At 39.1% G+C, this 13,156-nt stretch overlaps 1 protein-coding gene across 2 annotated transcripts in view; it reads right to left on the reverse strand.

Annotated features, from left to right (window-relative positions):
- Window positions 1–1,160: 1,160 nt before the first annotated feature.
- Window positions 1,161–13,156, reverse strand: part of LOC127622838 (E3 ubiquitin-protein ligase TRAIP-like) — a 39,009-nt gene continuing 27,013 nt past the window's right edge. For both annotated transcript variants that reach the window (XM_052096945.1, XM_052096944.1), the window contains exons 4-5: window positions 12,842–13,108; window positions 1,161–2,865 (exon numbers count right to left, since the gene is read on the reverse strand). In XM_052096945.1, coding sequence (XP_051952905.1) covers window positions 2,608–2,865; window positions 12,842–13,108 — 525 coding nt within the window. In that variant the 3' untranslated portion in view covers window positions 1,161–2,607. The remainder of the gene's footprint in view (window positions 2,866–12,841; window positions 13,109–13,156) is intronic.

Below are 13,156 nucleotides of genomic sequence, written 5' to 3' on the forward strand. Positions count from 1 at the left end.
CCCCTTTTCATTATCATTTTCTCTTAGAGGAATTCTTTTTTATTTAATTCAGACTAGGTTACTATTTCAAATCTCAGGAGACGTAAGATTGTTCTTATTAACAGGTTTCATTTAGTTTAATTGATTCATTTGAAGCATTGTTTTGGTATCACCTGACAGATATCATTTAAATAGGTTTCTCGTTGAATTGAATGGCTTCATCCGAAAGCTTTGGTTTCAGGATCCCCCCACTCTCATCAGAGTTGTCTTTACATTAAGTGTTGGGTTCCTGTCACTTTAATTTTTTTCTATCTATTCTTTGTTTTAGTAGTGTGTGCTGTTTTGCTCCTCCTGTGCTCTCTGTCTAGTTTCTGACTCCTCCCCCACATTTGCCCTGTTATCTTCCTGATTACTAGTTCATGTCCCTCGCCTGCCTTCTCGTTTTTTTCACGATTTCCCTCCTTTTATGTTCTCCTTGTGTTTGTTCTGGGTTGGATCAATCCTTGTGGCTTTCTGTCTGACAGTTATTTCTCGTTCCTCTGTTTTTTTAAAATTATATATATCTACCTATCTCTGTTTTTGGATCGTCTCATTGGTTGTTTTATGCCCTTGTTTTGCCTTGACCTGACCCTTGTATTTTTTTTCTTGTACGTTTTCCAAATAAAACGTTTTTGTGTTATTACTGTCTGCATTTGGGTTCTTCTCTTTCAAACCCTGAGAGAATGATCCAACCAACCTTTTGAATCCAGCAGATGCTTTTTAATTTTTTTTCTCTCATGGGGCTTATTCTTATCCCCAGTCCATCAGGAACCAGTCTTGCAGAACTTGCCCCTGGACTGCAGGTTGAGTAATGGTTGAAAAAACCTTTTGGCCTGCTCTGTAGCCACCTGAGCATCAACCTGCTTTTTGGTGCTGCAGGACCTCATCCTCACTCTGAAGCCACCTAACCATCTACCCGCTCATGCTCTGGAGCCTCCCTTCCCTCTGCTTGTTCGGTGCTGACGGACTTCATCCATGCTTTGGAGCCACCGGACCTCATCCCTGAACCAGAGTCCCTCTACGCTGTCTATAAATCTTTACCTTTGGCCAGCCCTGACCAGTAGGTGGTGATATGAACAAAGAATACAAATCACCATTTAAAAAATTTATTTTAAAAAACCCAAAAAGGACATCAATATCTGTTCCTCACCCACACATATCTTATCGCTTCTGATGACATGGATTTAACCACTGCTGTCATATGGATTACTTTTATGACAGTGATTGTTTTTTTTGTTTTTTAAGTTCTGACCACCAATCACTTATTGGTTTGTTTTGCAGCCGCTTTAGGCAATTTGTATGCCAACCCAGAAGGCTAATTCACTATGCGTTATTAGAACAACAGTTTCTGATTTATGCGTAAAATAAGGTCTGCAGTTAACATTACTTGAAGACCCTTTTCTACTTTGTTCTAGAACAAAAAATTCACTGTCATACCTCAAACATTACATTTTATGCCTTTGTATGCTTTTAAAAAGTAATTTGCTAGCAAGCTACAAAATGGGGAGTAAAGCTACCACAAGGATGAGAATTTACATGTTTGACAAATTGGACAATTGAATCATTTGGATGAGATGATTAATAAGATCCACATGCGTTAGCATTTCCTAAGCTTAAAAAACACAAAGAGCAACTCTTTTTCATTATGAGGAGACAGTAAAGGAGCCTTTTCATCTCTGACCAGGCCAGACAGAAAAGTTGTTATTTCTACCATAAATGAAGGCTCAATGCATGGAAAAATGTCTTCCTGGCTTCTGTGCTGTTGTTGTGCAGAGTTCACACAAGAACTAAGAGAAGGGATACTCTGTTTGGCACTACTTGAAAGACTTTCCCACTTCAAAGCACAGAGGAAGAGATGGAGGGGTCACATTGGCAGGAAGTGTGGAAGGAGATCGTAGGCACACAGCTTAGTCAAGGATAAAAGCCTCTGGGTCAAGAGCGCATCTGAAAGGGAGCATGTGCTAAATTCATGAAGTAATAACAGGAGGTGAGAATGAACAAACTTGTTCATGACAAAGTTATTGATGTATGTCGTCATGTAGCAGATCCAAATCCGATCTCAGGTGGTCACAGGAGACGCATTTAAGTGACTAGGTGTAAACAAGGATGTGTTTCACCTGACCACATTTTAATACCAGATGGAAACAGGGTCATAGTTTGAGAAATTGTCAATACAAATAAAACAATTCTGCCGATCAAAGTCAGTCAAAACAATGCAAGACTAAATTTGATTAAACACAATTCATTAAATAAGTTTTTTTCTTCCCAAAACACTGAAGGAAAAAAGAAGAAAGAAAGAAAGAGATAAAAGGAGGAGGTAATGCCAGACTGTAAAAATCTTTCCATTTGTGCCACTTTGCCGAGTAAGGAAATGACTTCGACACCACACGTGCTCTCCTGCTAATTCATAATCAGAGGAGAGATGGAAATAGAGAGTATGGAAAGACCTTGTGTACAAAGAGACCAATGTCAATCAGCATGGTGATGCTTTTGCATGACTCGTTCTCTGAAGGAATAGTGGGGCAGAGTGGGTGCAGACCGTGCTGTTCCATGCCAGAATGCCACATTTCTTCCCACACTGTTATAATGTCACTCAGCCAAACACTTATGTCTGCTGCCCTGAGTGGACAGGCTGCCACGATTGCATGTGTGAGTACTGAGCTTGGGGTTGGAAAGGTCAGGGCACATGGCTGTAGATCTGGACAGTGGGGTGTGGGTTTGGGTGTTGCATGCTTTTGTGGTGGACTGTTTGAGTTCCAGCAGCTGTTCTCTGGCCAGAGTCAGTGCTGAGTTCAGTTCTTCCCTCTCCTCACACTCACGCATTACTGTTTCTTCAATAAGAGACTTCTACATGACAAAAAGAGAGAGAGAGAGAGAGAAATGGTGAAGAGACTGTGAAAAAGAAAGCAAGATAGAGTGAAAAATGCAAAGTAAAAGAGACAAAGATGAAGGATTAAGCCATGCCACACTTATGGCTCTGTTATTTTAGTTGCTTAAATTGGTGCAACTCGGGGCTTCCCTCACCTTATCGTGGTTGACAAATAAAGCATTTATTAGACAATAAATCTAAACTTACACTGACTTTAGAAACAGCCAGTTGCAAAACATTTTTGAGGAATGTATGTTCAGTGAACTTAATATAACAAGTTCAGCAAACTCAAATATATTTATGATTTTCACAAATAAATCGAAGTACATTCAAATTTAATGTTGGAATTTAGTTGATCATATAATTCAATATTCTTTATGTAAACAATGCATTAATACATTTACCTTCACTTCTATGCCGACCTCTACGCTGGTCACCACTTTTAACTTTTTAAAAATTTAGTTAACTGTAAAAAACGTAATCAAAACAAACACTAATTTTACAGCAAAACATCTATTAAATCTAAATACTTATATCAATAGTAAGTCAATATTAAATATTTATACAAATCAATATTTACTTATTATGAATACATATTAAATAAGAAAATAATCATTGTCAAAGTATCAAGCCAAAAATATCTGTGATAGGTAGCATACTAGTAGTGACATTGATAAGCAAGGGGAATTATTCTGCCACAAATGGCTTTCTCAGGACTAAGCATCATCATAGGGATAATTTGGTGGGCAATGCCCTTCCAGCAACCCCCTAGATCTGGCCCTGAGGCCTGTTTTAATATACAGTTACAGTATCATCTAAATATCTCATGTGATGTTCAATATTACAATTTTGAAAAAAAAAAAAAATATGATGACATACAATTTCAACTGAGTTGAGTGGTCAACTGAGTGATCTCATTAAGAAGAGCATGTCATGTGTCTGTGTGTAACTCTGGGCAAACGCAGGTAAGACTCTGTTTGGTCAGCTGGAAACTCTAGTAATTCCACACACATGCCTGGTTTAAGCTAACAGCTTCCTCATGTACATACCCAGCATTTCCACATGCACACACAAGCTATGCTAGTTCCCTTCCAGATGCAGGTGTGGCATGCATATTCAGGCCATGACAGGCATCTGCAACCAAGATTCCACCAGCTTAAATATTTATGTGAAACAATGCCACCCAACGGTCATACTAAGATTCTGCAGTAATCTAATACATTTTCAGAATCAGAAAGAGGTTAGCCAAAGTGAGCCTCAAAATAGAAAAAATTCAATAAAAAGTGAATAGAAATACACAATAAGTCTCATAGTGACTGATGCTGTCCCAGAAGAAAGTCGAAAGTGTTTGGAACATGAGGGTCAGTAAATTACAGAATTTTCATTAGTGTTTGAACTACACAGTAAAACATCATATACATGTCTGTACCCAAGTACATTTGTCCTGTTTTCCAGTAAAAATATCTAAACATCTGTAAAACAGGACACATTTACTTGACAAGCCTTGCATACAGAGAAATCTAACAAAATTGAATGAGGTTTGTACTTATTTGCCAATGGCAAAAACTCAATTAAAAAGAATGGCAAAAACTCAATCATAAAGTCCACAAAACTTTGTTAAATGTCTTCCAAAACTAAACTTAATTTCTTATGTCAGTTTGCTTGTCAAGTAAATATATATTTTTTTAAGGATGTTTAGATATTTTTATTGGAAAACAAGATGTAAATATAAAGCTTTGTTTGCAGTGTTTCCTTTTAAGACATACTGAAATTCTGTGTAACTTAAATATTGGAAAAATGCAATTTTAAAGGTTTTTATAATCCTAGAATGCTTTAAATGTGGGTGGAATTCCAGATTTGGACTGTAGCTCGTGTAACCAGCACTAATCATAAACACACACCCGGATTCTTCCCTGCAGCTAAATACCAACACAGCATCCATGCATGCATCTCATCTACCCACACACTGCTGCACAGACTGGCTTGTTTAACAAGGCATACACTATCAAACTGCACCAGAGAGACAGAGTGTGCGTGTCAGTAAAGGTCAAATGCTATACGGTCATCTGTGTAGACAGTGACCTTTGCTTCACTCCTCGGCCCTTCTGACACAAAGCTGCAGATCGCCAGAGAGTTTATATCACAGAAGCATCCGAGTACAGTCAGGCTGAGTGAGCAAAGCGCTCTGACCCCAGGCTGCTGTGGGGAAATTGAGATGGTTCTTCTTAGAGAAGAGGGCCAATGGGAGCCAACGAAATGTCAGGTGTGCGACAGATCATATGTCTCTGATGTTTTTGAACACCCCTCTTGAGCGTAACAATAAAATGCAAAGTACATCCAGTGCAATGTTCCCTGTAAGGTGGGTGTTTGCACGGTTGTGCACTTCTTTCATGTTTTTGGTGGCCAAAGGGTCTCCTCAATAAAAATAGGTTTTGCTCAGCAAGAACAAAAATTAGAGGAAACAATGTATCTGCATGTACAGGTGAAACTCGAAAAATTAGAATATCGTGCAAAAGTTCATTAATTTCAGTAATTCAACTTAAAAGGTGAAACTAATATATTATATAGACTCATTACAAGCAAAGTAAGATATTTCAAGCCTTTATTTGATATAATTTTTATGATTATGGCTTACAGCTTATGAAAACCCCAAATTCAGAATCTCAGAAAATTAGAATATTACATGAAATCAATAAAAAAAGGATTTTAAATACAGAAATGTCGGCCCTCTGAAAAGTATAATCATGCATATGTACTCAGTACTTGGTTTGGGCCCCTTTTGCATTAATTACTGCCTCAATGCGGCGTGGCATGGATGCTATCAGCCTGTGGCACTGCTGAGGTGTTATGGAAGACCAAGATGCTTCAATAGCGGCCTTCTGCTCTTCTGCATTGTTTGGTCTCATGTCTCTCATCTTTCTCTTGGCAATGCCCCATAAATTCTCTATGGGGTTCAGGTCAGGCGAGTTTGCTGGCCAATCAAGCACAGTAATACCATGGTCATTGAACCAGGTTTTGGTACTTTTGGCAGTGTGGGCAGGTGCCAAGTCCTGCTGGAAAATGAAGTCAGCATCTCCATAAAGCTTGTCTGCTGAAGGAAGCATGAAGTTCTCTAAAATGTCCCAGTAGACGGCTGCGTTGACTCTGGACTTAATAAAGCACAGTGGACCAACACCAGCCGATGACATGGCTCCCCAAACCAACACAGACTGTGGAAACTTCACACTGGACTTCAAGCATCTTGGATTGTGTGCCTCTCCATTCTTCCTCCAGACTCTGGGACCTTGGTTTCCAAATGAGATGCAAAATTTGCTCTCATCAGAAAAGAGGACTTTGGACCACTGAGCAACAGACCAGTTCTTTTTTCTTTAGCCCAGGTAAGACGCTTCTGACGTTGTTTGTTGTTCAGGAGCGGCTTGACAAGAGGAATACGACATTTGAAGCCTCAGTCCACTCCTTGTGAAGCTCCCCCACACATTTGAATGGCCTTTTCCTGACAATCCTCTCCAGGCTACGGTCATCCCTGCTGATTGTGCACCTTTTTCTTCCACACTTTTCCCTTCCACTTAACTTTCTATTAATGTGCTTTGATACAGCACTTTGAGAACATCCAACTTCTTTTGCAAATACCTTTTGAGGCTTTCCCTCCTTGTGGAGGGTGTCAATGATGGTTTTCTGCACAACTGTCAGGTCAGCAGTCTTCCCCATGATTGTGAATTCAACTGAACCAGACTGAGACCATTTAAAGGCTCAGGAACCCTTTGCAGGTGTTTTGGATTAATTAGCTGATTAGAGTGTGACACTTTGAGCCTGCAATACTGAACCTTTTCACAATATTCAAATTTTCTGAGATTCTGAATTTGGGGTTTTCATAAGCTGTAAGCCATAATCATAAAAATTATATCAAATAAAGGCTTGAAATATCTTACTTTGCTTGTAATGAGTCTATATAATATATTAGTTTCACCTTTTAAGTTGAATTACTGAAATTAATGAACTTTTGCACGATATTCTAATTTTTCGAGTTTCACCTGTATGTGTGAGAGACAGTGAGAGAACCAGAAAACTGTGGTTTATTTTGTCAATTGAATGACAAAATGTCTTACTACACAAACACAAATATAATTAGAATGTAAGATATTACAAAAGATTAAAAGTACAAAATAAAACTTAAAAGGAAGAGCCTTCGATGTACACAGATTTCAACTGTGACTTTAGATGGATAAAAGAGGGTTATTTTAAGAGCAATATAGAACCAATGTGCTGTACAATTTTTTTTACAAACATTAATAACAGAATTAAATAGAACTTCTAAAATGTTCAAAAGAACAAATTAATAAAACACTGTAAAGCCTACACATAAAACTCCTATAATTCTCAAACAACTTTATAGGCTAAAGAGAACAAAATGTGTCTGCAATCTAGATTTAAATACAGGCAATGATGAAGAAGACCTAACAACAAATGGGAGTGCATTCACACAACCTGGGGGCCACAACCACAAACGCCCGATCACCTTTGGTTTTCAAATGGAAAGAGGAACAGAGAGGAGTAACTGATTTGATGATCAAAGAGAAAAAAGATAGCAGAATATTGTTGAAGTAAATCAGCATTGTACTGAGGGGCTAAACAATGCTAGTAGTAATGGATTATATGTAATCTGGTTTTTGTCAAAGTTCATAATTTATTGATCCCTCTAATTCTTGATCTTTTTAAAATGTACATGAATGTGCTTTAGCGACAACTTTTGAGACTTTTTTTTTTTTTGCTCAACAATAACTGGTCTGATATGTTACCACACATGAATGCCGTTTGTAAACCCACAATTGCTGGAGCAAGAGTATTTATTACACCCGGCAAACAGTGAGAGTAGTCAATTCTCATATTTTTATCCATTAATATATAATTAATAGATCTTGCTCTCTACTGCCTAGATAGGCTACATTCCAAGGGGCTGTTCACACTGAACATATCCTTGCTCTTAAAAAAGCTAGACACAGTGCCACAAATATAACAGAATGCAGGTGTTTTGAGGCATTTTTAAATGTTAATATAGTTTTTATTCTGAGAAAAAAAAAAAAGAAACGCTGCACAATGGTCAAAGATGTAATAAAATTAAAATGATGGAAAATTCTAAATTGATTTAAAGTGGTTTAGAATATGTATACAGTAGAAACCATACATTTTAAGTTTATTCCAAAATACACAATGGGTCTATAAACAGCTTTCCTTTATTGTTGTAAGGTCATAAATGGCTTATGGATGAACCTTTTGACACAGGTAGATTTTTGGCCATTACACCGGTTTTGCGTTGCATGTTAACATTCTAACCGGTTTATCTAATATGCGCAATGTTGTGCACATGCCTATTCTGTGGCAACCTAGGTAAGTTTGAGATTTATTTGAGCAAACACTGGTCAACTGGTCCATTTTTACTGGTGTTCATCACTATAACAATTTACGTTACACGGCAAACCTTCTCCGGAGCTGTTTTTATTCTGGATACAGATAGCAAACAGATTCTGCAATCAGCTGTGAGTAAAGTGACATCTCTGACACAATTATGACACTTCCCCCTAGATCTGTCGCTCCAAATTAAAGCGTGCATCACATGGAAATGTATATATTTAATTAATTTTAGATGTATATTTTAAGATTTAATATTTTAGATATATATTTTTATGCTAAGTTTCTTTGCATCTCTTTACATACTGTATTTTATGCAGTGCGTGAAACCTTTGAAAAAACTACTGTTTGCAGAATTGTTCATATGGTAAATCTCAAAAGACAAATTTATTGTTTAAAGAGTCCACCTGATATAATTTACTGGTTAAAATTATTTTGTAGACTATCACACAAAGTTACATGGTATGCACTGCATTAAATTATATAAGGCTTTTAAAAAGCTTTACTTTTTAAATAATTGTCTAGATTTTATGCTTTAAAATAGCTGTTCTGGCAAACGTCGCACATTAATGTGCATGTGCTTTAGGGTTAATCATAGCCTCAGGATCAAACACTGAGTTGACAGAACAATTATAGTGAGCTTATTAAGATCGCTGAACCCAATATAAACCGGTAAACCAATATTTGACGCTATCTGATTTTGTCACAACATGATCACACTGAAAGTTCCAATACCCTAAGACTGGCGACAGTATGCCGACACACTGACATGCAACATAACCCACGAGACATTTTTGCATTGTTTTCACATGTGGCTCGACCGGCAGCACATTGCATCAGTAGTGTGAGAAACCTGGGTTCGTATCCACATTGAAACCAGGAAGTAATCCTGTTAGCAGTGACGATCAGTGACGAGTGTGATTCGGAGGTTGCACTTTCCCCCCAACATTTAAATTTTACTCCACTAATGGTAAGGTTTAGGTTGCGGGGTAGAATCCATGAATATGTATTACACTTTAGAGTTGAAAGGAAATCGCTTTACAACTAGCTTTTGGTGACCTCTCCTGGACATAAATGGAGCTCACATGTGCCTATATGCCCTACAACACTTACCGCTTTGGCCACTGGGGGCAGGGCAATAATTTAAATTTCGGTAAGCATATACTGATTTTTGCTAAAGAAAAGTTGACCTACTCTTTCTGATTTCACTGTGAGATTAGGCTGAAACTCGGAGTTTCTTCAACTAGCTTGTAAAAGAGGCCTCAGGTCTGCTCTTCTCCGCAATGGGACAAAAGGTGCCTTAGGTTGTTCGTGGCAAGGTACTCAGACTTAAAGGCTCCATATGGTTATGAATAGGTTGGGGGCACGGTTAGGGCATCTGCTGCCTGCCAGGAACAAACAGAGGTACCTTTGTACAATGGGCCACTTTTTCTGTGGTGTGTTTGTGTGTTGGCATTATGCTGTGTTCCATTCAATTCGGGAAGTCAGATTTTCCAACTTACTACTAGGAAAAGTGCAATGGAAAAGCACTTGAAGTCAGAATTCCCACTGGCAAACTTGTGCGAAAATTTTTAACTCTGATTTCGAAGAGATGCAGCTGCGTGACATCACACAAACATTTCAGCACTCAGGGAGATATGCAAAAAGAAATAAGCATTCACTTTTATAATGTTGATAAATTATAACTTATGTTGCATGATTTTAAAGCTTGTTTAACAAATTCCTGCAGAAACAGGTGTACAAAACATGGTATATTCTACTCACTATTCATAATTGTAAAATTTTACCCCACGACCGCCCTGACCTCCAGGTTCCACTAGTCAAGATGGGCCCCCAAAGTGATCCGGAGGCCTTCCTGGAGCTCTTTGAGTGGACGGCGAGAGCATGCAGATGGCCGAGCAATCTCATTGTGCTTTCCGGTTAAACCCACTGTTGTCCAGGGAAGCCCAACTCACGGCGCAGCAGTTACCAGTGGAGAACCTCCTGGTGTATGCTAACTTGAGAAAAGTCATCCTGCAATGTGTCGGCAGGACACCCGAGCAGCAATGGCAATGCTTTCGGTCGATGACAATTGGGGAGCACAGCCGCCCGTTTGCCTACACACAACAGCTCCGGGACGCATGCGCTTAACAATGTCAGAGCTGTCATCGATCTGGGGGTACTGGAGCAGTTTATCGCTCAACTTCTGAGAGGGACAGCGGAGTGGGTCCAGTGCCACAATCACTCCAAATGGCCATCCAGATGGCAGAAGACCACATGGCTACTTATTCGGGAGCTGGCGAGCCCCAAGATCCTTCTCTCTCTCTCTCTCTCTCCGCTCTCAAATGTTTGATTTACATGTTTTTCTTTTTTTACGTGCACATACATATTGCAACCACTGTATACTTGTATACTGTATTGCTCTAAACTGTAATATACCGTACCATGGCTTTTGATAAACATCATGTGAAAAAGTATTTTAGGTGCTTTGTCAGTATGCTCTGTACATTTGTGGTTGAAAAAACTTTAAGTAGCTTAAATGCAGAAAGCTACTTTTGGCATGTAGCTTGTTGTGTAACTTGCTACTTTCTCTGAAGTGTAGATTTTAGCTTGGCTTAACTACATTTTCTGTTGAGTAGTTGGTAGCTTAGCTAGCTACATGTTTTGAGTAGCTTGCCCAACACTGTTCATGTCTCCAGTTCCAGTCTAGCCTTGGTCTGTCTTCTGGTTTTCATGTTTGCTACTCATTTTGGTCATTCTTGTCTCCATCGAGAGTGTTTTTGTTTTGATTTATTGTTAATGAAAGCCCATTAATTCTCATCTGAGTTTGGGTTCTCACTTCCAATTCTTCACAGTTTTGACATCAAAAGCAGATAATAACCCTGTGGATTTGGAGAATATTCCAAATCTCATTTAAACACTGCTTTATTGTGTTGCTGGTTTATTGGTTTGCCTGTAAACCTGTAAAACGGGTTATAAAAATACAATGATTTTGGCAGTTGGCATATTTGAGTGCATGTACACAAACTCACTTTTAGGTATTGAATGGATAAATGAATATGTGTGATCCTGCCTTATAATTTGTCCAAAATAAGGCATCTTATGGGGCTTTTCCACTGCACAGTACAGCTCGACTCAACTCGACTCGACTCTGCTCACTTTGTGGGGGTTTTCCACTGTGGATAGTACCTGGTACCTTTTTTAGTACCACCTCGGTCGAGGTTCCAAGCGAGCCGAGTCGATCCTAAATGTGACGTTACAACCCTGCAGATCACTGATTGGTCAGAGAGAATCGTCACTTCCGGTGTCACTGGATTTGCGACACGGGACATCAACCCGCTAGTTTTAAAGTTAGCAACAGTATAATTTGTTCACGCGGCTTTTGAATTGTAAAAATAAATGGCTGTGCTCAAAACCACGCCGTGGTCAATAAATGAGGTGCAGATGTTCCTCTCATTAGTGATGAATGAAACGACTCGAAACTAAAAAGCCTTTCAGGAACTGTCTCAGCTTTTGGCCACACACGGCAACCACCGGAACAACCAACAGTGTAGGGAAAAGTTTTGTATTTTTTTTTTAAATGACTACAGAACCATCAAGTACCACAACAGCCGGAGTGGTTCAAACAGAAGAAAGTGGAAGTGGTTTGAGATGGTACATTTTATTACGTTAACTCTATATTCACTTTATTTAGTTGTCCAGCTACTGCTTACTTCTAAAACAACCAGACCAATTAAACTGTTACACTGCTTTATGCATCACATTGAGCTATAGCTAACAGTGTAAAGGCCTGGGTATGAGCGATCTCTTGTACTGAGCCAGTGTCTGTCTGCACTTCCCAGTTATTCTAGTTGCAAGTATGTATCCTTACGTTGGCTGCTGTTTGTCTGTCTGTGCCATTCTTTCTGTATTTCACCACAGTCTCATGTCTGCATACTTTAGTAGTGAGCCTGTAACCTGTCTGTATGAATGTCTGTCTGCTGCTTATTGCTTTTTCCTTTGTGTGTGTGTGTGTCTCTCTTCTCAGAACTGCTGTAGTTGAATTAATTCCTGTGGCAGCATTAGCACATCTATTTCCTGCCCATTTTTATTTTGTTAGTTTGTCTATTCAGTGGTTTGCTACTCTGTAATTATTTACCTAACTTAATAATCTTCTGCTGTGTGAGCTTAGTTCTTCCTCATAAATGCTTATTGTTGCAGTCATGAGAACTTACTTAAATATATATGTTTTGCAAGCACTTTTATAGTGCTTTTTTCAAAGTATACATTCGGTCAAAGAATGCATTCTCTGGGATTTAAATAGGATCAGTTTGGAACAGGCATTTTTAGATAACTCATGCCATTTTGTGTTCAGTATGCATAAAATAGTGGGCATTCCATCTGAAACTAAGACTTTCATTAACTAACATGATATACTGTCTGTTAAATCTATTAGTGGATTGACAGGCTATGGCAGAGCTCATTAGAACAGCTGGCCCATGTCAGTCCATAAACCCTATCCAAACTTCCACTCTGTTTGAGGTCAGTAAGTGACCAGATGGAGAGATGAACCCAGACTGTGTGCCTCACCTTTTCTTCTAGTGTGTGTCTCTGTTTTCTGAGCAGCTGCATGTTTCTCTGAGCCTGGTTCAGCTCCTGTGTCCTCTGCTGCAGATCCTGCAGGGCAGACTGGAGCTGTGCCTCTCCTGTACTCCAATCATGCAGTAACTGCTGCTCCCTCTGGGAGGCGCTCTCGCGGATATTCTGTGTTTCCTTGTTCTGCTGTTTAATGCACTTCTGCAGCTCTGCCAACTCCTCATGAAGCTCATGTGTGGCTGAACGCACCAGAGCAGGAATCTAGTCAGAGAGAGAGAGAGAGAGAGAGAGAGAGAGAGGTGTGTTTAA

Source organism: Xyrauchen texanus, chromosome 29 (genome assembly GCF_025860055.1).
Source record: "Xyrauchen texanus isolate HMW12.3.18 chromosome 29, RBS_HiC_50CHRs, whole genome shotgun sequence".
Lineage (NCBI taxonomy): Eukaryota > Metazoa > Chordata > Actinopteri > Cypriniformes > Catostomidae > Xyrauchen > Xyrauchen texanus.